General features: G+C 46.0%; 1 protein-coding gene across 4 annotated transcripts in view; it reads right to left on the bottom strand.

Annotated features, from left to right (window-relative positions):
- Positions 1 to 27,525, bottom strand: part of LOC141133431 (venom factor-like) — a 681,995-nt gene that overhangs the window by 632,118 nt on the left and 22,352 nt on the right. For all 4 annotated transcript variants that reach the window (XM_073622818.1, XM_073622817.1, XM_073622816.1 and 1 more), the window contains exons 2-4: positions 2,875 to 3,061; positions 2,626 to 2,788; positions 602 to 672 (exon numbers count right to left, since the gene is read on the bottom strand). In XM_073622818.1, coding sequence (XP_073478919.1) covers positions 602 to 672; positions 2,626 to 2,788; positions 2,875 to 3,061 — 421 coding nt within the window. The remainder of the gene's footprint in view (positions 1 to 601; positions 673 to 2,625; positions 2,789 to 2,874; positions 3,062 to 27,525) is intronic.

The raw sequence follows: 27,525 nt of genomic DNA on the forward strand, positions 1-27,525 counted from the left end.
AATGCTTTGTTTGCGGGAGAGCTTGTTCAACAGACTTACTGACAGGATCACCAAGTTAAAATAAAAGAAAGAAATCCAAAATATAGGAAACAAATGCAGACATTAGATCTAAGAATTGGTAAGCGGCAATATAATAAATAATTGCTTAATATTGCTTTAAAAAATGCATAACCAAGAAATACCTTCAGCAAAAAACTGCATTTCATAATGATTAGAAGATTCAGGCAACTTAAGTTCCATGCAAATTTTACTCTTCCTGTAAAAATGGAGTTTGACCACTCCAGGCTTCCAAGGCTCCATGCTGGTCCTTTTTAGACAGAAACAGGTGATTAAAAGTCATTTGTTTTGCCCCTCTGCAGCTGCACATACAGTATCTTTTCCCTCACTACCTCTCCTACTCCTTTCTGCCATTTGGGGTGAGAAATACCCCGTACTTTGTGGTATAGAGAGCACATGACTACCCACCCTTCCTCCCATATGACAGCACTGGCACTTGGTAATTGGCCCAAAAAAATGTTTTGGGTAATTTATTTTTTTAATTTATTTTTATTTTTTTTACCCTGTACTAGACTCTTGATTGCAAAGGAAAGTTAACACTTACCAAAAATTCCACAATGACAGTTTCGTTTATAGGGGACATTTTATAATTCATTTTAAAGATGCGGTAGTGAACTATGGAAAGAAGGACACAAAAATGATTAGTGAGAAGCTAACTTTTGTACTAAACTTAAAGTGTATGTAAAAAGACCACACAATTCATTTCAATATAAACAAAACTTTGAAGTGGAAGTAAACCCATTTTTAGAACTTGTACAGGTAAGCCTATAATAAGGCTTACCTGTAGGTACAGTGAATATCTCCTAAACTTGCACGGTTTAGGAGATATTCATACTGCATGCAGCCGGTGACGTCGTTAGCACATTCGCTGTGAAAGGACAGCAAACCCTTGCCATTCCTTCAGAGCTTAGTGCCGCGGTTCGTTACTCCCATGCGCATGCGAAGGAGTGACACCATCGCGGCACGGCAAATCAGACAGCCGGAGGATGCAAACCTGGAAGGGAGACCGGGTGAAGATGGAAGCGCTGTGACAGCACGCCGCTGAAGGGCTTCATTCTACCGCAAGTATTTCAGATGCATACTAGCACATTATGCCATTGTCTTACAGGGACCTGTACACTCTTAGCATCTGTAAAACATCTGTAAAACATTTAATGGCCAAAGAGATCAAATGTGAACCTGGAAAAAAAAACAGGAGAAGATGGTGGCGAACCATGCAATCGGGGACAGTAAGGGAGAGCTGTGATCTGCAAACAGCCAGGGAGTCTGCCATAATGTGCAAGTATGATGCACATAATTGCATATTATGGCAAGAGCGGTGGGACTACAGTTCTGCTTTAAAGGGGTTGTAAACCCTCGCCATTTTTCACCTTAATGCATTCTATGCATTAAGATGAAAAACCTCCTGTGCTGCAGCGGCGCCTCCGAGCCCCCGTTATACTTACCTGAGCCCCGTAATTCCCAAGACGGGAATAAACTCACCAGCTCCGGCTGGTGTCTCGTGTCCTGATTGGATAGATTGATAGCAGCGCAGCCTTTGGCTCCCGCTGCTGTCAAATAAATTCAATGACGCGGGCGCCGGGGGGCGGAGCTGAGTCCTCCTGTCTCTGTCTATGGACGCAGCAACAGGACACGGGCGTGTGCCCGCATGGGTGTCGACGAAGGAGAGCTCTTCTCCGGCAGGGCACTCGAGAAAAGGAGGAGCCAGGAGCTCCACGGAGGGACCCCAGAGGAGGAGGATTGGGGACCACTCTGTGCATAAAGAATTGCACAGCAGAGGTAAGTATGACATGTTTGTTTTTTTTAAAGAAAAAAACGAAACCTTTACAATCCCTTTAACTAACCCACTTTTCAGTAAAAAAAAAAAAAAATGGCTGCCCTTGCCAGCTCAGCTGACACTCTGTCAGTCTTTTGTCTGAGATCTGAAAAATATATAACCTGCGTGAGAATCATTTCCATTTGAATCATGTGCAGCAACAGCCCTGACGCAGGAAGAGCCACCCTCCCAAAACATGTTGGTTTGATGTACTTGTTGCTACTCTCTTTAAAATAGACTTATATTATTTTGGACACCGGACACTCCTTCTTTTTTACTATTCCATGTATTAATCAGGGCATCCATTGCTTTGCCACAACAATGTAGTGGAACGAGAGGCACAAACATATAGTTCTTGAGAGCATTGGGAGCTATTTTCCTCATTTCTTTGATGGCAGACTAAATAAGCTATATAATGGGAGGCAGAGTGGCATAACATTTTTTTTCTAGTTTTTGATTGAGCAGGGAAAGCTCAGATTTTTATTGTATAACCTTCCCTCGGTTTTGGCCTACCAACAACATGTTTTGTTTGTGTATCCAACTGTCAAATGTCTCTAAATAATCTTAGGGATGATCCAACCCATCATTGGTGACTTAGAACTGAAATATTAGCTTTTCGTGTGATCCTCTAACACTGACTTCATTCCACTTTTGGATGACACAAAATACCTAAACAACCATACATGTATTATATATAGACAATAAAAATTACAGTTGTATAGAGTTCAAGGGTTTGTCGGCCTGTGGGATACCTGTAGATCCTGGTGTATAGATGGTCTTGTCCGTCTGTATAAAGACATATCTGCTCTGGTGTCCAAGCATTATAACCTTCTCTAGACTACACACTGGAGACTTTATTGTAACGTACACAAATTGATTTTCATTGCGGTCCTTCAGTAGGTCCTTAGAGGGAATCTGCAAAGATCACACAAGAAAATTAAAATTCAAAGTTTGGTAAGATGATGCCTCTTCTGGATTTGTCCTATGAACTAAATATTTACCGTCACTACTGCCTTGCCAAGAAATTTGTTGGCTCTGTTAATGGAGACTCTTTGCTTGGCCAAACTTAACCTTCTCTGGGGGAAGTCCTGAATTTCCACAACAGCATCAAATGTCTGGGTCTGCCCATCCACCACTATGGTCTCCTCACTCTCCAGGTGCAGAACATTTGGAGTAATGAGCATACATCTGTCAAAGGACATAGATAAAGGTATAACATTAATTTTTTTATGGAATAAGGTAAAGAGGACCTTGTTGTAAAATGCATGGTCTGCTTACACTTCCTGGGCTCCATCCCAATTTACAAATCACCTACTATTAGTAGGTATAAAATGTACCTATCAAGAAAAAAGTTCACATTTATACTTACCTTCCCCTGTCTTGTGCCCATGGTGCCAAGGCGAGGATGACATCACACTCTTTTCTGCTAGATCCTGGAAAATACAGATCAGCCAGGTCTCATAGGAAGATACTCTTGCAGTGGCTGGGATATCTTCTTGCGAGACTTTATCTGCTCTGCATTATCCAAGAATCTTCCTGAAAGGAGGGTGAAGTCACACCCAGGAATGCTGAAGAAAGGAGTAATGTAGATATAAATGTAACTTTTGATCTCTTTTCGGGTACATTTTATGCCAACTAACAATAGGTGGTTTGTAAAAGGAGGAAGGGGCCCAAGCAATTTGAGCAGACAGCAATTTAAAGTGTTAAATAAATATGTATGATTCCGCACAAAAGGAAAAAAGTACCAGCAGAGAAAAAAAGTAATATAGTAAAAAAATGGACTGTAGAAAGAAAAAGAGAGAATTAAGGGAACTGCTGCCTCTACTAATTACTCCAACCTGGGTAGGGTTAATGGTAAGAAAAAAAGTGAAGTAGATGTGGCGCTGTTCATTTGATATATATGATACTATCATAACTAAAAATTGGATGATAGTGATAAAATACAGTGATTCAATTGAGTGATTGAAATTAAAAATAGAATCAAGTGTGCTCAGTGCTCACATACAGCTATAATAAAAAATATATAAACAACTGATGGTGATATATAAATGTAAAACTTGAACTGTTCCAAGTAAGCTTAATATGCAATCATGAGCAAGTATGTACATGTGGGGTTACAGTTAGGAGGGAGAATGAGAAACTGTTGCTGCTGAAAAGGTTTAATAGTATTACACTATTTGGATCCTTCTCTCCTTTACATGGTACATGAGTGGAACACCACCAAAATATCTCGGACTGGCCAGCCTTCAGGGTGCTACACAGTGGCAAATACTGTGAATGCCTTATATCCCAGGCGGGTACGAAAATTCTGGTGAGTGCAGTCACAATAGGAGCACGGATAAGTCACGCATGCTGTGGTCACCTTCTGAATAGGAAATTAGACCAGCGTTATTTTAAATATTTTTTTCACCAGCACAAAGCACTTTATTGAACACCAATCATTTTATACAACGAGAATTTTATATTATATATTTTATTTTATTTAACTTGTTTTTTTATTTATACTTTCCATTGGGACTTTCTGTTCACCATTTGTATGTACATACTTGCACATGATTGTATATTAAGCTTACTTGGAACAGTTCAAGTTTTACATTTATATATCACCATCAGTTGTTTATATATTTTTTATTATAGCTGTATGTGAGCACAATTGATCCTATTTTTAATTTCAATCACTCAATTGAATCACTGTATTTTATCACTGTCATCCAATTTCTAGTTAAGATAGTATCATATATATCAAATGAACAGCGCCAAATCTACTTCACCTTTTTTTTTTACCTCTTTAAAGTGTACCTGTTCTGGTGACATTGCATTTCCCATTATTTTCATACCTGCTATCAAAGATGCCGGGGGGGGGGGGGGGGTTCAAATAGAGAGAGAGGGTAAAAATAGCTAATTGTGGATCACACTTTAGTTTTCTTTTTTTTTTTACTTTTATTGGCAAGTACCAGGAATTTCTGCCCATTTATCTCCTCCCTCCTTCATTCTAATACAATAGGTGTGTTACTGACCAGATCACCAGGTGAAAACAGAGGGAAAAAAAGCAGTGGCGGCCCATCCATTAGGGGTGCCCGGGCACCGCCCCCTCTATACACACCACATCCTATATGAATAACAGATAGATTCATGCATAGCATGAATCTATCCACAGCCACCGTGGCCACCCCCAATTCATGCGTCCGACTCCTTTCAGGACGCCGGGTGCCTGAATTACACCGGCAAAGGTGTTTTTTTGAAGCACCTGATTAGAGTCATAGGCTCTAATAGACTTCAAAATAGGTTGGGCTCGGAGCACAGAGCATTGCGCTATGAGCCCACCCAGGTGTTACAACAACGAATGAATATTCGCTGTTATAACACTGATCCTCAATCCGGCCAATCAGAAGCAGGTCTGAGACCTGTTTTTCCATTGGTCAAAAAAAGAAGACTCCCGATTGGCCGCCGAGGAGGAGGGAGGAAACGAAAGCCGCCAATGCACGTGGAGAGCAGAGGAAGGGAAAGCTGTCATCACCGCCGCCGATGGAAGCCACCGGTTGAAACGCTGCATAGATGGAGTAAGTGCACCAGACCCGCCTGCCGACTGCCCGACGGGGGGATGGGACGGGGGTGGTACTGTTTGCTGCCCTCCCTAAAGAAAATTACCACGGGCCACCACTGGAAAATAGCCTAAGAAAAGAAAACCAATGCACCCACCACACATCGGGGGGACAAAAAAGTATTTAGTCAGCCACCAATTGTGCAAGTTCTCCCACTTAAAAAGATGAGAGGGGCCTGTAATTGTCATCATAGGTATACCTCAACTATGAGAGACAAAATGTGGAAACAAATCCAGACAATCACATTGTCTCATTATTGAAAGAATTTATTTGCAAATTATGGTGGAGACTGCATTATCTGGAGCAGCTCTGCACATAAACCAAACAGCTTCCAGTTTTTTATTTTGTCAAAGCTTAAATGAACAAGCTGAAGTTAGGAGCTGATTTTGTATATTTTTTTTTTTTTCAAAGTTCTTTATTTATTTTGATCATTCTTTTTATGTATGTCATGCTATTCTTATCTGTTTTGCTAATAAATAGCCCATTGTTTAAAGAGCTCAATAGCTCAAGCTGACATTTACATGTTATTGCGTCATGGCAGCAACTTCTTCTCCTAAGGCTTTAAGAACAGAGCCCTTGAAAGGTGACAACTTCTTTTGTGCTCTGTCTGCACCCCATCATCACCAGCTGTGTACTGCCTGCTGGACAGTTGCTTTTATACTGGCCAAGGGGTGGACAGAGCCCAGGGCAGAGATTAGGACAGCAGGAGTCCCAGGCATTTCCAAATTCTGTAATTTCCAGTAAATACTGAACTCATTACACAATAGGTACAAAGGAATTGTGTGTTTTCAGAAATAACTGATAGGCATGGACACATTTAGGATTCCACCTTTGTCTTGAACCAATACAGAAACACACAGTGAGCTTCTCAAAAACCCCAAAGTGGCAAAGGTTACCATTGTCCTTTTGTTGAGGTTGCAAGCAAAGATAATCAGGTTTAAAGCTGAAGTTGAGCTATGACAATTTTCACATAGTTACATCGATCGAGCTTGCAGCAATGAATGCATGTATTTGCCTTACCTGTGGGACCTCTGTGAAAGCTGGAAATTACCAAAGTAGGCACCGCTACTAAAAGGATTGCCACTAGCTCCTGGGTCCCGTGTCGAGCAGCTGCCCTGCTGCTTACTGAACACAGGAGGTCACCTACTTGGCATGGGCCCCATTTAGAGAACACTTAGTATTTTCTCAGTGGCTGCAAAGTATTTTCTGATTGGAGGAGGAGGAGGAGATAATGACATCACCGTATCAACTCTCTTTTGAGATAATGCCAAATTTGACAGTCAATGGGGTTGATTTACTAAAACTGGAGACTGCACTATCTGGAGCAGCTCTGCACAGAAACCAATCAGCTTCCAGTTTTTTATTTTGTCAAAGCTTAAATGGAACAAGCTGAAGATAGGAGCTGATTGGCTACCATGCACAGCTGCACCAGATTCTGAGTGCTCTAGTTTTAGTAAATCAACCACTCCTAAAGGAGCAAAGAGTGATTTTGTTTATTTTTTTCTTTTATTTTTTCCAAGTTCTTTATTTATTATGATCATTATTTTTATGTATTTCAAGCTATTCTTATCTGTTTTGCTAATAAATAGCCGGTTGTTCAAAGAACTCAATATTTACAGATTATTGTGTCAGAGCAGCAACTTCTTCTTCTAAGGCTTTAAGGACAGAGCGCTTGAAAGGTGACAACTTCTGTTGTGCTCTGTCTTTGGAAAACCTATACTGACTTGGGAAATCAATAGCATTCAGTGCAATTGATACCTACTGTATTACATGTTAATGTGTAAAAACAAAGATTTTAAAGCCACAGCAGGAAAAGTATGTAAAAGGAAAAGATCCATACACCACACATCGTGAAACAGACCCATGTGCATGAAGTGAGATGAATGGCAGCCTCAGCCTGGATTCCAGCCAAGCCACACCTCCAACATGTTTCACTCCACCCCTTGGGTCTTAATCATAGGATCCCCATTATTAATGTCCATGGGGCAGAGCAAAATGCATTGGGGAGCGTGGCTTCCCTGGAGTCCAGGCTGGGGCTGCCATTCATCTATCTTTTTGCACATGGGTCTGCTTCATGATGTACAGTTTATGGATCTTTTCCTTTGACTTTGCTGCAGCTTGGTGCTAGGATGAGCTCCCCTTTCCTTGCCTGCACTTACAGCAGTCTAGTTGCACTTTAACTCTCTACCTGAGCGGCATATAAATTTTGTCTTTTTAGGTCACAGGAAAAGTATGTACTGTGAAATTTTTGCACACATTCGCATACTGCATTAATAAATGTTCCCCAATGTATCTGTATGTAAGTGTTATCGAAAAGCAAATCAAAGTAAAAATGTTTACATTTAGGATAATTTGTCTGGACTACTACAAACCAGGAAAGCGAAGACCTAACATAATTCACACCGGCCAATCAGAATTAACAGCTGACGTTTTAATCTGACATTTCGGAAAAGTAACTTGACCGGTCATTCTGGAATACTGAATTTCCCCATCATGTTTGGACTTGTCGTTGATTTACTAAATAGGACTAATACAGCCTTATTCAGTAAAGTGGTAGACCTCCAAATGTCCAATTTCAGAGGAAAACCCTCAGGCAAGAAATACTTTGGATACCACTGCAGGCCTTTCCTTTGGAAAATGCTAGTTGCATAATTGCAAAGCTCCCCTTACGAGTCTCTTATTTAAGTCATTTATTAACTCAACAATATGAAAAAGTCAAGAGCTCTTTTACTTGCTGCACTCTTGCTCTGGACATAACTGAATCCCGAGTATCTGTAAGACAGCCAGGCAGCTAATATTTTTGGTATGAGGTCAACTATGACATCCATGACAGATTTTCTTTATAAAAAATCCTGGTGGGTATTGTATAATGCCTCAGCCAAGGTAAATATTGAACATTTCAAAACAGACAATTTCACATGCAATATAAAATGACTAATATCTCCTTGCTACATCCCTCCTGGCTGGTGGACATCCTTGTTGATCTGACAATTACATTGACACCCTCTTATGCCAGCCAAGCCATCCTCCCTTTGTTTTGCTGTGTGCCTTTCTTGTGGGCGGTCCGTTTCCTCTCACTCTCCTGTTGCATTCCATGTATTTGGATCAGCATCGTTCTCCTACCTGATTTTTGTTTTTAACACTTACGTTACACTGCATTTACAAGTTCTCAAGTCTCCTGAAGTAGTGAACGAAATGCGACGAGATTTATTAAAGACTTTGACCATTTTAATGTGTTGTACATGGTAGATTGTTATTGTTCACATTTCTATTCACACTAAATGTGGTATGATTGTCTAGTACAATTTGCAGACTGATTTTCAATGTTTTTACCCCTTGAAGCTGGCGCCTCCTGGCCCTTTAAGGAGTTTAGGATGCCAGGAGGCAGGACAGGGTTTATGATTATGTGATTATTGTTTATAATCATGTCGGTCACATGATCGGAAAGCTCCCTATCGCTACTTGTTTTTCGTTAGCCGCCGGTAACTGTGCCAGGAGCGCGCAGGGGTTAATATTCATGTTTGAATAAAGTAGAATTCTTTTTAAATACTGGATGCATAACTCAGAAAGGCTAAGTTCACATTGGTATTAAAAGCAGGTGTTTGAGAGGCGTTAAAAATGCCCCTCAGATGCCTATGCAAATGATACCATGAATCGCACACAGTGCTGTTCACCCTATCAAGACATGGAGCATCAGCGTCACAAAATTGCGTCAGCATCACAAAATTGAAGCCTCGTGTTGAGTCAGGAGGCGTTTGAAGCATCCCATTAAAGTCTATGGTAACACTTCGCAAATGCTCTGGCAGGCAGTTGCAATGTGGTTGCGTGGCATAAAGATTTGTTTATTTTCCGTTATGGAATAGGTGTTTGAGGAGCGGTTTTAACACGCCTTAAAGCTCATCAAATGATTCAAAACTGCCAATAGGGCAATTAGGGAGCATTTTTAACTCATCATTAATGCTTGTAAAATGCCAGTCTAATGCCCATACTAAAGCCAATTGACAACAGTCTAGTGCCCATACTACAGCTCATTGATTCCAGTCTAATGCCCATACTAAAGCTCATTGATACCAGTCTAACATCAAGCTCATTGATGCTAGTCTAATGCCCATACTAAAGCTTATTGATACCAGTCTAACGTCAAGCTCATTAACGACAGTCCAATGCCCACACTAAAGCTCATTGATGCCAATCTAATGTCCATACTAAAGCTCATTGACGCCATTCTAACGTCAAGCTCATTGATGCCAGTCTAATACCCATACTAAAGCTCATTAACGCCAGTCTAATGCCCATACTAAAGCTCATTGACACAAGTCTAATGTCCATACTAAAGCTCATTGACCGCAGTCTAATGCTCACACTAAAGCTCATTGATGCCAGTCTAATGCCCATACTAATGCTATAGGAGTGTTTGTTAAGCGTTAGAAATTTAGTCAAGCGTGAAAAGGACCTAAGTCCGTTGGCATTTTCTCATCTTTTTCATATACAACAAAGGAATCCTCTGTTCATTAAGAACTCATTATTTCAACAAATATTTGAACTGATAAAAAAAACACACAATGGTGATGCATATTACTGTTTCTCTAATATGAATTTTCTACTGCAGAGATTACTTTTTTAACAAAGCCAATACATTTGTCATATTGCTCATTTACTATAGGTGGGAATGAGTGAACGTGTTAGGGTTTGGTTCATGGGGATTTCTTCGGAAACTGTGAGAAGTCCAATAATTCCAAACTTAAAATCAAAACCCAATAAAATCTATGAAGGGGTGGGTCTTGATGATCAATTCTGACCATTTTCAAGGCTATTGGGCAAGGAACCATTAAAGGGCATGAGGAACTGGGCATCGCCATGGGGGATACATTTTAAAAATATTGAGGGTCCTTTCAATGCAACTTCAAGAGTGATATGAAAAAAAAAAAAACACCATTCCTTTCAATTACATCTTTGGGAAATACCTTAAAGTGATACTAAAGTCTATTTTTTTTTAATGCCCCTCAGACACCTATGCAAATCATACCATGGATCGCACACAGTGCTGTTCACACTATCAAGACATGAAGCATCAGCGTCACGTCGATTCAAAATTGAAGCCTCATGCCGAGTCAGGAGGTGTTTGAAGCATCCCATTAAAGTCTATGGTAACGCTTCGCAAATGCTCTGGCAGGCAGTTGCAATGTGGTTGCGTAACGTTAAGTTTGTTTGAGGAGCTGTTTTAACACACCTTAAAGCTCATCAAACGCTTCAAAACTGGCAATAGGGCATTTAGGGAGCATTTTTAACTCATCATTAATGCTTGTAAAATGCCAGCCTAATGCCCATACTAAAGCTCATTGACGCCAGTCTAATGCCCATACTAAAGCTCATTGATGCTAGTCTAATGTCAAGCTCATTGATGACAGTCTAATGCCCATACTAAAGCCCATTGACGACAGTCTAATGCCCACACTAAACCTCATTGACGCCAGACTAATGCCCATAGTAAAGCTCATTGACGCCAGTCTAATGCCCATAGTAAAGCTCATTGACGCCAGTCTAATGCCCATACTAAAGCTCATTGATGCCAGTCTAATGCCCATACTAAAGCTCATTGACGACAGTCTAATGCCCATACTAAAGCTCATTGACGCCAGTCTAATGCCCATACTAAAGATCATTGACGACAGTCTAATGGCTACAGGACCATTCACAAGGCACAGTGGGAAACCATCGGGAAGTAGCAAGGCTTCCTTCCTGTTTTTCTTATCGGCGCCTGCACCCTAAGCCGATTGAAGAATCAGTTTCCATGAGGACATTGCGGGATCCTTGGACAGGTAAGCATCCTTATATTAAAAGTTAGCAGCTACAGTATTTGTAGCTGCTGACTTTAAATTTTTTGGGGGGCTGGAGCTCCGCTTTAAGTTGCAACCCATCTTTTCTTATGGTGTCACGTTTGCAAATACCCAAACGTCCAAACATCCCTCCGTCACAAGTCCCTGGATAGCAATCAAGCTTCTCCAACTTTTTTGGCCAGCGAGAGAGAGAATTCCGTAAAGTGGTAGTTGCATTGTGGAGGTTTTGCTCATGTTGAGGTGACATCAGAAGCAGAATTGCCAGAGTTGTACTGCCTATCCCCCAAAACTAATCCTGAGTGCTTATTTGCACTAGGAACTGCAAGTGAATCACACAGGATCACTCTGCATGTTCCTGTGCGATTCGCATGCGGTTTTGTGCAGTGTGATTTCAACCCATTCATTTTGAATGGGCTGAAATCGCACCACACCAAACCAAAAGTAGTGCATGCACTACTTTTGGCATTGCATGGTACAAATGTGATCCGGTACAGGCAAACACACTGCATTTGGATTGTCGTTAACTTTGCACTGACACCAACTGCAGATTGCAAGGGCAGTGCGATTTGAATGCAGTGCAGGGAACCGGCATAGGACACAGGTTTCCTGCACAGCATTCGATTGTGAATGAGCCCTAAACCTCAAGCTAAACCAAAATAGGTATCTATATACAATTTTTTTTTTAGTTCTGGAAAGAGTGAGAACATCTTTAAACTTCAATCAGGTTTTAGATCTGCTTCCCTATCTGGGTCTCCTGGTGACCAAGGTCACTGGTAAAGAAAGTCATGTGAAATCCAAAATGTTACAATTGTCATCAGAACTGGAGGTAAGGAAAAATGTTCCTATGGGGCACCCATTCAGTGGAATAACTCTCTAAGGGTCATCTAACACCCAACAATATGACCGTACAACTTTTGTGCAATCAATTTTAGGTATACTGAAACTAGGAAATAAGATGACCTACCTCATTTATTTGTGTGCAATCAGGAAGGCCCTTGTACTATGTAGTTGTTGGTAGATCGAAAGAAGATTGCAATGGGTTCACATATGTGCAGCCCCGGTTTCGTGCTTTGGGTCCGGTCCTTGTTCATTGGTTCAGGTGGGGATCAGGTCTGAATTTTTACCGGAATTCGCACATGAATCAGAACCAAAGATGTACAGGCCCCCTTTTGAATGAGAACCTTGACCGCCCAGTACGTGTGAACTTGCTCCATTGAGAGCCGGTAACACTTGCCTGACAGGCATCCAATTCGCATATATGTGAACCCAGCCTTAGAGGTGATTTCCCTTCACTTTGAAGGGATTTTTCTTTATATTTTTGTGTCTCCAAGTCAAAAAGTAAAGGCAAATCTCCAAATGGGACACAGACCACAATAATGTCTAACAAGGGTCTTGACAGGTTAAAAAAAAGAAAGTCTTAACCATATATACACTTTAACCTCTTCATGCCTGGCCTATAGAAAAATGACGGCTGAGCAGTGGTTTAGTTACCCTGACTGCATGTCATTTGACGTCCTGTCAAGATGCGCCGATTTCGGGACTGCAGTGTTGCGCAGCGCCACAATCTGTCACCGGCCGCGTCCACGGGACATATCCGATGACTGATCAGCATACTGACTCACTGCCGGTACCATATGACACGAATCACATGACAGTTGTACACAATGGATGGCATACTTTCAAGCTAGCTGTGATTGGTCAATTTGATCACAAGGTAGCAGACTGTGCTAATTACAGCCCATTTGTACCATGTGATTAGCTTTGACCAATCACAGCTAAACACAACTAAACAGACTACATGATTCAGTATCATTCAGTAAAATGCTTGCTTATAGCAATGTAATGAACTGCTATAAGCAAGCATAAGGCGTAAAAAAAAATCCTGATCACTTTGCCAGAGCAGTACAGTGTTACTATGGTAATATTACTATATCATTATTTGTGGACTATTTAACTTTCCTACAGACTAAATAATATTTTATTTATTATTATTATACAGGATTTATATAGCGCCAACAGTTTGTGCAGCGCTTTACAACATGAGGGCAGTGTAGGTCAGGGTGGGTCAGGTAGGTCAGTGTGTGTCCGGTAGGTCAGTGTATGTAGGTCAGTGTATGTCAGGTAGGTCAGTGTATGTAGGTCAGTGTGGGTCAGGTAGGTCAGCGTAGGTCAGTGTATGTCAGGTAGGTCAGTGTATGTCAGTGTATGTAGGTCAGTGTATGTCAGTGTGCAGAGGCGGCTCTAGGCTTTGTGGGGCCTTAGGCAAAACTTAGACATGAGGCCCCACTCACGCCCATAATGAGAAAAAAATTCAAGCAATAAAAATGGCTGCAGAAAGATGCACGGATCTAGCACACAGTTCATCGGCACCACTTCTAGGGCACCCATCAAACATATGCAGCCAATAAAACATCTGGGACCCAGCAAGGTGACAAACCCTCTAGGAATTCTCCAAGTGCCTTGGGAGAATGAGGAGGGGTGTCACTGAGTCATTCTACATCTATAGGGGAAGGAGAGGGGGGATCCCAGCACAGGGAGAGGGGAAGGGGGGAGAGAGAAGGAGGAGAGATAGAGAGGTGGGGGGAGAGAGTGCGGGAGGAGAGAGAGAGAGGGAGAGAGAGAGAGAGAGAGAGAGAGGGGGAGAGAGAGAGAGGGGGGAGAGAGAGAGAGGGGGAGGGGGGGGAGAGAGAGAGGGGGGAGAGAGAGAGATGGGGGAGAGACAGAGATGGGGGAGACAGGGGAGAGAGAGAGAGGGGAGAGGGAGAGAGGAGAGAGAGAGAGGGGAGGGAGAGGGGAGGGAGAGAGGAGGGAGAGAGAGAGAGGGGGGACTGAGGGAAAGGGGGTGAGGGAGAGAGAGATCCCTAGCTCTGTCCCTGTCTGCAGCCCCTCCTGTTCCCCATGCCCCAGTCTGCAGTCCCTGTCTGGTGGTGTAATGCTCGGTATGGTACCTTCTATGCCAGTAGGATATCCATGATGGCCAGCAGCAGGCAGGGTCTGTTCTGCACTTTCTAGAGGATCGGTTTGGTATGAGATGGAGTGGCCATTGGCCATCTGCACCTTCTACCCGCCCTCATTTTCTGGTCCCAGTCAGCCTGCTCTGGGAGGTCTTCAGAGCTCTTCTCCTTCCAAGGCTATCGGTGCTTGCTGCTCATCTTCCTTGCCAGGCCCACACTGGGACAAAAAAATAGGCCCAGCATTTTAGACTGAGCATCCATTGATACTGGTCCCTTCACCGCTCTCCATCCTGACAGATCTCCTGCAGAAACTGGCGGGACAAAGGAGGAGGGAACCTAGCAGAGCTGCAGGGAGTGAGGGGGCCAGGAAAGAGCACAGGGGTGGTGAAGAGCACTGGGGGAGTGGAGAGAACTGGGGAGAGTGGAGAGAACTGGGGGGAGCAGAGAAAACTGGGGGGAGTGAAGAGCACATGGAGAGCACATGGGTGGGGGCAAAGAGCAGGGGGGAGTGGAGAGCACAGGGGTGGGGAGCGGAGAGCACTGGGGGAGCTAAAAAGAACAGTGGTGGAGTGCACAGGGGGCAGAGAGCACTGGGGGGCTGGAGAGCACTGTGTGGGGGGGTAGAAAGAACAGGGGTGGAGAGCATGGGGGCGCTGGAGAGCACTCTGGGGGAGCTGGAGATCACTGGGGGGGAGGGGGGGCGGAAAGCACATGGATAGGTGCTGGAGAGAGGGGGCAGAAAGAACAGGGGTGGAGAGCACTGAGGGGGAGTGGAGAGCACATGGGTGGGTGCTGGAGAGCACAGGGGGGAGTCTGGGGAGAGCTGGAGAGCATTGGGAGGGCCATAAAGAACAGGGGTGGAGAGCACAGGGGGACTGGAGAGCACTGGGGGGGACAAAGAACAGGGGGGGAGCAGAGAGTACTCAGGGGAGGGAGAGCAATGGGGAGAACTGGAGAGCACTGGGGGGCTGGAGAGCATTGGGGGCCAGAAAGAACAGGCCTGGAGAGCACTGGGGGGACAAAAAGCAGGGGGGGCAGAGAGCACTGGGAGGGGGGTGGAGAGCACAAGGGTGGGGGCTGGGGAGTGATGGGGAGAGCACTGGGGGGAGTGGAGAGCAGGGGGGCGGAGAGCAGAGGGGTGGGGGCTGTAGAGTGACGGGGGGCCAGAAAGAACAGGGGTGGGGAGCACTGGGGGGAGACAGAAAGCACTGGGGGAAGAGAGCATGGGGGAGGAGTCAGGGAGCACAAGGAGGGGCTGGAGAACACAGGGGAGAAAGCAAAAGAAGTTGGATAGGAGGAGCGGCGGCTGCTTATAGAGGAAATTAGCTTTCCATATTCCTCTATGCAGCCATTGAATGCTTGATTTTCCTCCTCTCCCTCCTCCAAGCATTCAGCGGCTGCATGGAGGAATATGGAAAGCTCAATTCCTCTAAATGCAGCCGCCCCGCCGCTCCCTCTATCCAGGCACGGGGGGGGGAACTGCACGGGCACTTACTTTCTCATCGGTCGCGGGGGTCAGCCAGGCAGCATAAAAAGATTGGAGCTCCATCCTTCCTCCTCTTCAGTCATGGGGACTGCTGATTAGAATAGGCGGCCGGGCAGGTGTGGAGTGGCGCAGGCTGCAGGAGCAGTCCCAGCTGCTTTAGGGACCCACATGGACATGCTGCATGCACATCTTGTGGAGATAGCCCCTGGAGCCAGGTGCCGTTATCCGGACACTGCCGCCCCCTAGAGGCTTTTGCTGTCCCGCACCTGCTGCCACCGGACACTGCATGACGGGTCCCAGCGGGGGTAGGGTGAGTCGCCGGCGCCGTAATGTGACATGTTTGATCACAGGCAAATTAGGCGGCCGCGAGGCCCCTGTGAGTGCGGGGCCTTAGGCGACCGCCTAATTTGCCTAATTAAAGAGCCGCCTCTGTCAGTGTGTGTCAGGTAGGTCAGTGTAGGTCAGTGTGTGTCAGTATAGGTCAGGTATGTCAGTTATGTCAGGTAGGCCAGTGTGGGTCAGGTAGGTCAGTGTATGTCAGATAGGTCAGTGTGTGTCAGGTAGATCAGTGTATGTCAGGTAGGTCAGTGTATGTAGGTCAGTGTGGGTCAGGTAGGCCACTGTGGATCACTTAGGTCAGTGTATGTCAGGTAGATCAGGTAGGTCAGTGTATGTCAGGTAGATCAGTGTGTCTGCAGGTCAGTGTATGTCAGGTAGGTCAGTGTGGGTCAGGTAGGTCAGTGTGGGTCAGGTAGGTCAGTGTAGGTCAGTGTATGTCAGGTAGGTCAGTGTATGTAGGTCAGTGTACGTCAGTGTAGGTCAGTGTGGGTAAGGTAGGTCAGTGTGTGTCAGGTAGGTCAGTGTATGTAGGTCAGTGTATGTCAGGTAGGTCAGTGTGTGTCAGGTAGGTCAGTGTATGTAGGTCAGTGTATGTCAGGTAGGTCAGTGTATGTAGGTCATGATCTGTCAGGTAGGTCAGTGTATGTAGGTCAGTGTGGGTCAGGTAGATCAGTGTGGGTCAGGTAGGTCAGTGTAGGTCAGTGTATGTCAGGTAGGTCAGTGTATGTCAGTGTATGTAGGTCAGTGTATGTCAGTGTGTGTCAGGTAGGTCAGTGTGTGTCAGGAAGGTCAGGGTAGGTCAGTGTGTGTCAGTGTAAGTCAGTGTGTGTCAGCGTAGGTCAGGTATGTCAGGTAGGTCAGTGTGTGTCAGGTAGGTCACTGTGTGTCAGTGTAAGTCAGTGTGTGTCAGTGTAGGTCAGTGTAGGTCAGTGTATGTCAGGTAGGTCAGTGTGGGTCAGGTAGGTCAGTGTATGTAGGTCAGTGTATGTAGGCCAGTGTGGGTCAGGTAGGTCAGTGTGGGTCAGGTAGGTCAGTGTGGGTTAGGTAGGTCAGTGTATGTCAGGTAGGTCAGTGTATGTCAGTGTATGTAGGTCAGTGTATCTCAGTGTGTGTCAGGTAGGTCAGTGTGTGTCAGTGTATGTCAGTGTGTGTTAGGGATGAGCCGAACACCCCCCGGTTCGGTTTGCACCAGAACCTGCGAACGAACCGAAAATTCACACGAACGTTAGAACCCCATTGACGTCTATGGGACTCGAACGTTCAAAATTAAAAGTGCTCATTTTAAAGGCTAATTTGCATGGTATTGTCCTAAAAAGGGTTTGGGGACCCGGGTCCTGCCCCAGGGGACATGTATCAATGTAAAAAAAAGTTTTAAAAATGGCCGTTTTTTCGGGAGCAGTGATTTTAATAATGCTTAAAGTGAAAAAAAGTGAAATATTCCTTTAAATATCGTACCTGGGGGGTGTCTATAGTATGCCTGTAAAGTGGCGAGTCTTTCCTGTGCCTAGAACAGTCCTTGCACAAAATGACATTTTTAAAGGAATACAAGTCATTTAAAACTGCTTGTGGCTTTAATGTAATGTCCGGTCCCAGTAATATGGATGAAAATCAGTGAGACAAACGGCATGGGTACCCCCCCCCCCAGTCCATTACCAGGCCCTTTAGGTCTTGTATGGATATTAAGGGGAACCCCGCACCCAAATTAAAAAAGGAAAGACGTGGGGCCCCAGGCCCTCTGAACAGCAGTATACAGGCGGTGCAAATAAGACAGGGACTGTAGGCTTGTTGTTAAGTAGAATCTGTTTGTAATTTTGAACTGGTACATTTTTAAAGTGTAGCTCCAGCCAAAAATCTATTTTTAAGCTTTTTGGAAAACATAGGGAAGGGTTATCACTCCTGTGACATTTGTTTTGCTGTCTGTGTACCTCTTCAGAAGATTTTACCTAATTTTCTGTCCCAATGACAAATGTTTTTTGACAATTTGGGGTTTTTAGCGAAACAAGGATTGGTGATAAAGCATCAGTGGAGAGGAAACACGTTTTTCCCATATTAACTCTTACAGGAGAGAATTTCCCTTCCTAGGGGTAGATTTCATTTCACTTCCTGTTGTCTCCTTCCATTTGCAAGTAGGAGTCGTTTGTAAGTTAGATGTTTGAAAATAGGGGCCTGCCCTATATACTCTGCAGAAATTGGGGCCTTAGGTGTTGGTGTTGCCACAACACTGTAAGTCCTCACAGTTACTCTTGGTGGGAGCTGGAACGGGCCCTGCTGTGAAATATTAGATCAAGAATTGTAATTACATGTATCTGTTGAACAGGGGCAGAAAAATTGGGCCTTTGGTGGTGGTGGTGGTGGTGCTGGTGCCACAACACTGTAAGTCCTCACAGTTACTCTTAGTGGGCGCAGAAACGGGCCCTGCTGTGAAATATTAGATCAAGAATTGTAATTACATGTCCCTGTTGAACAGGGGCAGAAAATTTGGGCCTTAGGCACCGGTGCCACAACACTGCAACCCCTCACAGATACTCTAGTTGGAGCGCAGGAATGAGCCCTCCTGCAAAATATTGCATCAAAAATTGTAATTACACGCCCCTGTTAAACAGGAGTTGAAAAATTGGGCCTTAGGCACTGGTGCTGGTGCCACAACACTGCAACCCCTCACAGATACTCTAGTTGGAGCGCAGGAACGAGCCCTGCTGCAAAGTATTGCATCAAAAATTGTAATCACACGCCCCTGTTAAACAGGGGCTGAAAAATTGGGCCTTAGCCACTGGTGGCGGTGCCCAGAACCAAAAATATTCTTACAAGCTATCAGCATCATCATTGAGGAGGAAGAGGATAGTCACTCATCATAACAGGATAGTCACTCAGCATCAGCATAGGCAGTCTTGAAGGGATCTGACATTTCAAAAAAAAATATTTGGTTACATAAGCATCAGGTGCTTGGTAGCTGGTGGTGATCCAAGACTGATTCATTTTTATGAAGGTCAGTCGATTGACCGAGTCGGTGGACAGGCGCACCCTGTGATCGGTTACAAAACCTCCAGCAACACTGAATGTGCGTTCCGAAAGAACGCTGGATGCAGGACAGGCCAGTAGCTCAATTGCATACTGTGCAAGCTCTGGCCAGTGATCCATCCTCAAGACCCAGTAACCCAGAGGATTTTCGGTGGGAAAGGTGTCCAAGTCAGATCTTGCCCCTAGGTATTCCTGCACCATGCAAAACAGACGCTGGCGATGGTTGCTGGAACTGATCATACCTTGGGGCTGCGGACTAAAAAATTGTCTGAACGCATCGGTCAGACGGCCACCTTCTCCACCGCTCCTTCTTTGACTGACCGAAGCCTCAGCAACACGTTGAGGAACAAGAAGATGTTTCATCCTCTGCTCCCTCTGCGACGGCAAGATAAGGTCCGCAACCTTACCCTTGTAACGTGGATCAAGGAGGGTTGCCAGCCAGTATTGATCCTTCTCCTTGATACCACGAATACGAGGATCCTTCCGCAGGCTTTGCAGGATCAGGAAGGCCATGCAGCGGAGGTTTCCTGAGGTATTCGGTCCGGAGTCCTCAGGGTCACTAAGGATGACATGATCCACAGCCACCTCTTCCCTGCCACTTACAAGTCAATGGGTTTCTTGGGACTGTAAATGATCCCTTAAAGCCTGCTGCTGATGCTGAGTGCCAGGCTCCACCTCCATGCTGACACAATCCTCCTCTTCCTCCTTCTTGTCCTCTTCCTGTGTGATCGGCAGACACGCAGGAACACTGTCTGGATAAAGGGGGCCTTGAGAGTTAAGGAAGTCCTCCTCTTCCTGCCTCTGTTCTGCCTCAAGTGCCCTGTCCATTATTCCATGCAGCGTGTGCTCCAACAGGTGGACAAGGGGGACAGTGTCACTGATGCATGCACTGTCACTGATCACCATCCTCTTGGTCTCCTCAAATGGTGACAGGACAGTGCATGCATCCCTGATCATGGCCCACTGGCGTAGGGAAAAAAAAACATGCTCCCCTGACCCCGTCCTGGTGCCATAGTCGCACAGGTACTCATTAATGACCCTCTGCTGCGTGTGCAGCCGCTGCAACATGGCCCACCTGGTGGGCATGTCACAGATTAGGCGGTTCTTGGGCAGGTAAAATTCCTTTTGGAGGTCAACCAGCCGAGCACTGGCATTAAATGATCTGCGAAAATGCACACAGACTTTCCTGGCCTGCCTCAGGACATCCTGTAAGCCCGGGTACCTGCCCAAGAACTGCTGCACCACCAAATTCAAGGACGTGAGCCAAAAAGGGCACATGGGTCAGTTGTCCCTGTCGGAGGGCGGAGAGGAGATTGGTGCCTATGTCGCAAACCACCATACCTGCCTTAAGCTGGCGTGGCGTCAACCACCTCTGAACCTGCCCCTGCAGAGCTGACAGAATCTTTGCCACAGTGTGGCTCCTGTCCCCCAAGCACACCAGCTCAAGCACCACATGGCATCTTTTGGCCTGCGTGCTTGCATAGCCCCTTGAATGCCTACAGAGCACCGCTGGTTCCAAAGACAAATAAGCACAGGAAGAGGCCATGGAGGAAGAAGAAGAGGAGGGGGTGGAGGAGAGAGGTGTGGCAGAATCACCACTAGTAGTATTTTGGAGGAGTGGTGGCGGAACAACCTCCAACACTACTGCACCCTGTCCTGCATCCTTCCCAGCTGCCAGAAGAGTCACCCAGTGCGCGGTGAAAGATAGGTAACGTCCCTGTCCATGCCTGCTGGACCATGAGTCAGCGGTAATATGCACCTTACTGCTGATCGGCCTGTCCAGCGAGGCCAAGACATTGCCTTCCACATGCCGGTAGAGAGCCGGAATCGCCTTCCGTGAGAAAAAGTGGCGTTTGGGAACCTGCCACTGAGGAACCACACATTCCACAAACGCACAGAAGGGGGCAGAGTCTACCAACTGAAAAGGCAGCAGTTGAAGTGCTAGCAATTTAGCCAAGCTAACATTCAACCACTGGGCATGTGGATGGCTAGGAGCCAACTTCTTTCGGCGGTGCAGCAGCTGGGGTAGGGAAATTTGCCTGGTACAATCTGACGTTGGTGTACCGATAGCAGATTGCCCACAAGTACTTGGCTGTGACACACCTAATTCTACACCTTCATTCCTCTGAGTGCAGGTCTCAGAGAGTACTGAAGGTACAGTGGGGTTGGAGATCCCAACTGATGAGGAGCAAGGAGAGGTCCTCTTTGTTCTTTGGTGAGGGTCTTTTAGGTACGCTTGCCAACGAACTGCATGGCAGGTAAACATATGTCTGGTCAAGCATGTGGTGCCCAAGCGGGAGATGTTTTGGCTACGCGAGATACGCTTGAGACATATGTTGCAAACAGCAGCAGTGGGATCTGATGCACTCGTCTCAAAAAAGGCCCTATCAGACTTCTACGTACCTGACCGAAGTAACCTTCATGCCAAGGAACTGCTACAAACATTCAAAGATTCCCATGCAACCAGATTGGCCCAACTGGGCATCCGGAGGCTGCCCTTGAGGAGGGAGCACTGTCAGAGAGGTTTAATTCCACATTGACCCTCATTCATTGATTTACAATGGTATGGTTATGATACATAGTTACATAGTTACATAGTAGGTGAGGTTGAAAAAAGACACAAGTCCATCAAGTCCAACCTATGCGTGTGAATATGTGTCAGTATTACATTTCATATCCCTGTATATTGCGGTCATTCAGGTGATTATCTAATAGTTTCTTAAAGCTATCAATGCTCCCCGCTGAGACCACCGCCTGTGGAAGGGAATTCCACATCCTTGCCGCTCTTACAGTAAAGAACCCTCTACGTAGTTTAAGGTTAAACCTCTTTTCTTCTAATTGTAATGAGTGGCCACGAGTCTTATTAAACTCTCTTCTGCGAAAAAGTTTTATCCCTATTGTGGGGTCACCAGTACAGTATTTGTAAATTGAAATCATATCCCCTCTCAAGGGTCTCTTCTCCAGAGAGAATAAGTTCAGTGCTCGCAACCTTTCCTCATAACTAAGATCCTCCAGACCCTTTATTAGCTTTGTTGCCCTTCTTTGTACTCGCTCCATTTCCAGTACGTCCCTCCTGAGGACTGGTGCCCAGAACTGGACAGCATACTCCAGGTGCGGGCGGACCAGAGTCTTGTAGAGCGGGAGAATTATCGTTTTATCTCCCCCTTTTAATGCATGCCAATATTCTGTTTGCTTTATTAGCAGCAGCTTGGCATTGCATGCCATTGCTGAGCCTATCATCCACTAGGACCCCCAGGTCCTTTTCCATCCTAGATTCCCCCAGAGGTTCTCCCCCCAGTGTATAGATTGCATTCATATTTTTGCCACCCAAATGCATTATTTTACATTTTTCTACATTGAACCTCATTTGCCATGTAGTCGCCCACCCCATTAATTTGTTCAGGTCTTTTTGCAAGATTTCCACATCCTGCGGAGAAGTTATTGCCCTGCTTAGCTTAGTATTGTCTGCAAATACAGAGATTGAACTGTTTATCCCATCCTCCAGGTCATTTATGAACAAATTAAATAGGATTGGTCCCAGCACAGAACCCTGGGGAACCCCACTACCCACCCCTGACCATTCTGAGTACTCCCCATTTATCACCACCCTCTGAACACGCCCTTGTAGCCAGTTTTCAATCCATGTACTCACCCTATGGTCCATGCCAACGCACCTTATTTTGTACAGTAAACGTTTATGAGGAACTGTGTCAAATGCTTTTGCAAAATCCAGATACACCACGTCTACGGGCCTTCCTTTATCTAGATAAAGATACTCTCTTTTATATTTTATTTTTATATTTTCTTGTTTATTCCTAGACTGTTGGACTCAGGGTTGGATACTAATCCACTGAGCCTGATACAGTTTGTGACTAGGGATGAGCCGAACACCCACCGGTTCGGTTCGCACCAGAACCTGCGAACGGACCGAAAGTTCGCACGAACGTTAGAACCCCATTGACGTCTATGGGACTCGAACGTTCGAAATCAAAAGTGCTCATTTTAAAGGCTAATTTGCATGGTATTGTCCTAAAAAGGGTTTGGGGACCCGGGTCCTACCCCAGGGGACATGTATCAATGCAAAAAAAACTTTTAAAAACGGCCGTTTTTTCGGGAGCAGTGATTTTAATGATGCTTAAAGCAAAAAAAAAAAAAAAGTGAAATATTCCTTTAAATATCGTACCTGGGGGGTGTTTATAGTATGCCTGTAAAGTGGCGCGTGTTTCCCGTGTTTAGAACAGTCCCTGCACCAAATGTCATTTTTTAAGGAAAAAATCTCATTTAAAACTGCTTGCGGGTTTAATGTAATGTCCGGTCCTGGCAATATGGATGAAAATCAGTAAGACAAACACCATGGGTACCCCCCAGTCCATTACCAGGCCTTTTGGGTCTTGTATGGATATTAAGGGGAACCCCGCACCCAAATTAAAATAAGCAAAGGTGTGGGGCCACCAGGCCCTATATACTCTGAACAGCAGTATACAGGCGGTGCAAACAAGACAGGGACTGTAGGTTTGTTGTTAAGTAGAATCTGTTTGTAATTTTGAACAGGTACATTTTTAACGTGTTTAGCTCAAGCCAAAATATCTTTTTTAAGCTTTTTGGAAAACATAGGGAAGGGTTATCACCCCTGTGACATTTGTTTTGCTGTCTTTCCTCCTCTTTAGAAGATTTCACCTCACTTTTTGTCCCAATGACAAATGCTTTTTGAGAATTTGGGTTTTTTTTGTGGAACAAGGATTGGAAAGCATCAGTGGAAAGGAGAAATGTTTTTCCCATATTAACTCTTACAGGAGAGAATTTCCCTTCCTAGGGGTAGATTTCATCTCACTTCCTGTTGTCTCCTTCCGTTTGCAAGTAGGAGTCGTTTGTAAGTTAGATGTTTGAAAGTAGGGGCCTGCCCTATATACTCAGCAGAAATTTGGGCCTTAGGTGTTGTTGTGGCCACAACAGTGTAAGCCCTCACAGGGCCCTGCTGTGAAATATTAGATCAAGAATTGTAATTACATGCCCCTGTTGAACAGGGGCAGAAAAACTGGGCCTTTGGTGGTGGTGGTGCTGGTGCCACAACACTGTAAGTCCTCACTCGCTCTTGGTGGGTGCAGAAATGGGCCCTGCTGTGAAATATTAGATCAAGAATTGTAATTACATACCCCTGTTGAACAGGGGCAGAAAAATTGGGCCTTTGGTGGTGGTGGTGCTGCTGGTGCCACAACACTGCAACCCCTCACAGACACTCTAGTTGGAACGCAGGAACGAGCCCTGCTGCAAAGTATTGCATCAAAAATTGTAATTACACGCCCCTGTTAAAGAGGGGCAGAAAAATTGGGGCTTAGGCACTGGGGCTGGTGCCACAACACTGCAACCCCTCACAGACACTCTAGTTGGAACGCAGGAACGAGCCCTGCTGCAAGTATTGCATCAAAAATTGTAATTACACGCCCCTGTTAAACAGGGGCAGAAAAATCGGGCCTTAGGCACTGGTGCCACAACACTGCAACCCCTCACAGACACTCTAGTTGGAACGCAGGAACGAGAACGAGCCCTGCTGCAAAGTATTGCATCAAAAATTGTAATTACACGGCCCTGTTAAACAGGGGCAGAAAAATTGGGCCTTAGGCACTGGTGCTGGTGCCACAACACTGCAACCCCTCACAGACACTCTAGTTGGAACGCAGGAACGAGCCCTGGTGGTGGCGCCCAGAACCCAAAATGTTTTTACAAGCTATCAGCATGATGATTGAGGAGGAAGAGGATAATTACTCAGGGATAGTCACTCAGCATCAGCATAGGCAGTCTTTGAAGGGATCTGAGATTTCAAAAAAAATTATTCGGTTACATCAGCATCAGGTGCTTGGTAGCTGGTGGTGATCCAAGACTGATTCATTTTTATGAAGGTCAGTCGATCGACCGAATCGGTGGACAGACGCACCCTGTGATCGGTTACCACGCCTCCAGCAGCACTGAATGTGCGTACCGAAAGAACGCTGGATGCAGGACAGGCCAGTAGCTCAATTGCATACTGTGCAAGCTCTGGCCAGTGATCCATCCTCAAGACCCAGTAACCCAGAGGATTTTTGGTGGGAAAGGTGTCCAAGTCTGATCTTGCCCCTAGGTATTCCTGCACCATGTAAAACAGACGCTGGCGATGGTTGCTGGAACCGATCATACCATTGGGGCTGCGGACCAAAAAATTGTCTGAACCCATCGGTCAGATGGCCACCTTCTCCACCGCTCCTTCTTTGACTGACCGAAGCCTCAGCAACACGTTGTCCAGAAACAGGAGTTTGTAACCTCCCAGTCTCTGGGAACGCGTTGCACAGACCTTTCTGCAAGGCCTCCCGAAGATGTTTCATCCTCTGCTCCCTCTGCGATGGCAAGATAAGGTCCGCAACCTTACCCTTGTAACGTGGATCAAGAAGGGTTGCCAGCCAGTATCGGTCCTTCTCCTTGATACCTCGTCTCATACGAGGATCCTTACGCAGGCTTTGCAGGATCAGGGAGGCCATGCAGCATAGGTTTGCTGAGGCATTCGGTCCGGAGTCCTCTGGGTCACTAAGGACGACATGGTCCGCAGCCACCTCCTCCCAGCCACGTACAAGTCCATGTGTTTCTTGGGACTGATCCCTTAAAGACTGCTGCTGATGCTGAGTGCCAGGCTCCACCTCCATACTGACACAATCTTCCTCCTCCTCCTCCTCCTCCTCCTCATCCTCTTCCTGTGTGATTGGCGGGCATGCAGGAACACTGTCTGGATAAAGGGAGCCTTGAGAGCTAAGGAAGTCCTCCTCTTCCTGCCTCTGTTCTGCCTCAAGTGCCCTGTCCATTATTCCACGCAGCGTGTGCTCCAACAGGTGGACAAGGGGGACAGTGTCACTGATGCATGCACTGTCACTGCTCACCATCCTCGTGGCCTCCTCAAATGGTGACAGGACAGTGCATGCATCCCTGATCATGGCCCACTGGCGTGGGGAAAAAAAAACAAGCTCCCCTGACCCTGTCCTGGTGCCATAGTCGCACAGGTACTCATTGAGGGCCCTCTGCTGCGTGTGCTGCCGCTGCAGCATGGCCAACGTTGAGTTCCACCTGGTGGGCATGTCACAGATTAGGCGGTTCTTGGGCAGGTTAAACTCCTTTTGGAGGTCCATCAGCCGAGCACTGGCATTATATGACCGGCGGAAATGCACACAGACTTTCCTGGCCTGCCTCAGGACATCCTGTAAGCCCGGGTACCTGCCCAAGAACCGCTGCACCACCAAGTTAAGGACGTGAGCCAAACAGGGCACATGGGTCATTTGTCCCTGTCGGAGGGCAGAGAGGAGGTTGGTGCCATTGTCGCAAACCACCATTCCTGCCTTAAGTTGGCGTGGCGTCAACCACCTCTGAACCTGCCCCTGCAGAGCTGACAGAACCTCTGCCCCAGTGTGGCTCCTGTCCCCCAAGCACACCAGCTCAAGCACCGCATGGCTTCTTTTGGCCTGCGTACTTGTGTAGCCCCTTGAACGGCTACGGAGCACCGCTGGTTCCGAGGACAAAGCACAGGAAGAGGCCATGGAGGAAGAAGAAGAGGAGGGGGTGGAGGAGAGAGGTGTGTCACAATCATTAGCATTTTGGAGGCGTGGTGGCGGAACAACCTCCAACACTACTGCACCTTGTCCTGCATCCTTCCCAGCTGCCAGCAGAGTCACTCAATGCGCCGTGAAACTTAGGTAACGTCCCTGTCCAAGCCTGCTGGACCATGAGTCAGCGGTAATATGCACCTTACCGCTGACCACCCTGTCCAGCGAGGCATGGACATTGCCTTCCACATGCCGGTAGAGAGCCGGAATCGCCTTCCGTGAGAAAAAGTGGCGTTTTGGTACCTGCCACTGAGGAACCGCACATTCCACAAACTCACGGAAGGGGGCAGAGTCTACCAACTGAAAAGGCAGCAGTTGAAGTGCCAGCAATTTTGCCAAGCTAGCATTCAACCGCTGGGCATGTGGATGGCTGGGAGCAAACTTCTTTCGGCGGTGCAGCAGCTGGGGCAGGGACATTTGCCTGGTACAATCTGACGTCGGTGTACCAAAAGCAGATTGCCCACAAGTACTTGGCTGTGACACACCTAATTCTACACCTTCATTCCTCTCAGTGCAGGTCTCAGAGAGGACTGAAGGTCTAGTGGGGTTGGAAATCTCAGCTGATGAGGAGCAAGGAGAGGTCCTCTTTGTTCTTTGGTGTGGGTTTTTTAGATATGCTTGCCAACGAACTGCATGGCAGGTCAGCATATGTCTGGTCAAGCATGTGGTACCCAAGCGGGAGATGTTTTGGCCACACGAGATACGCTTGAGACATATGTTGCAAATAGCAGCGGTGCGATCTGATGCACTCGTCTCAAAAAAGGCCCACACCAAAGAATTTTTTGAATAACGCGCAG

This window comes from Aquarana catesbeiana, linkage group LG03 (assembly GCF_042186555.1).
Source record: "Aquarana catesbeiana isolate 2022-GZ linkage group LG03, ASM4218655v1, whole genome shotgun sequence".
NCBI lineage: Eukaryota > Metazoa > Chordata > Amphibia > Anura > Ranidae > Aquarana > Aquarana catesbeiana.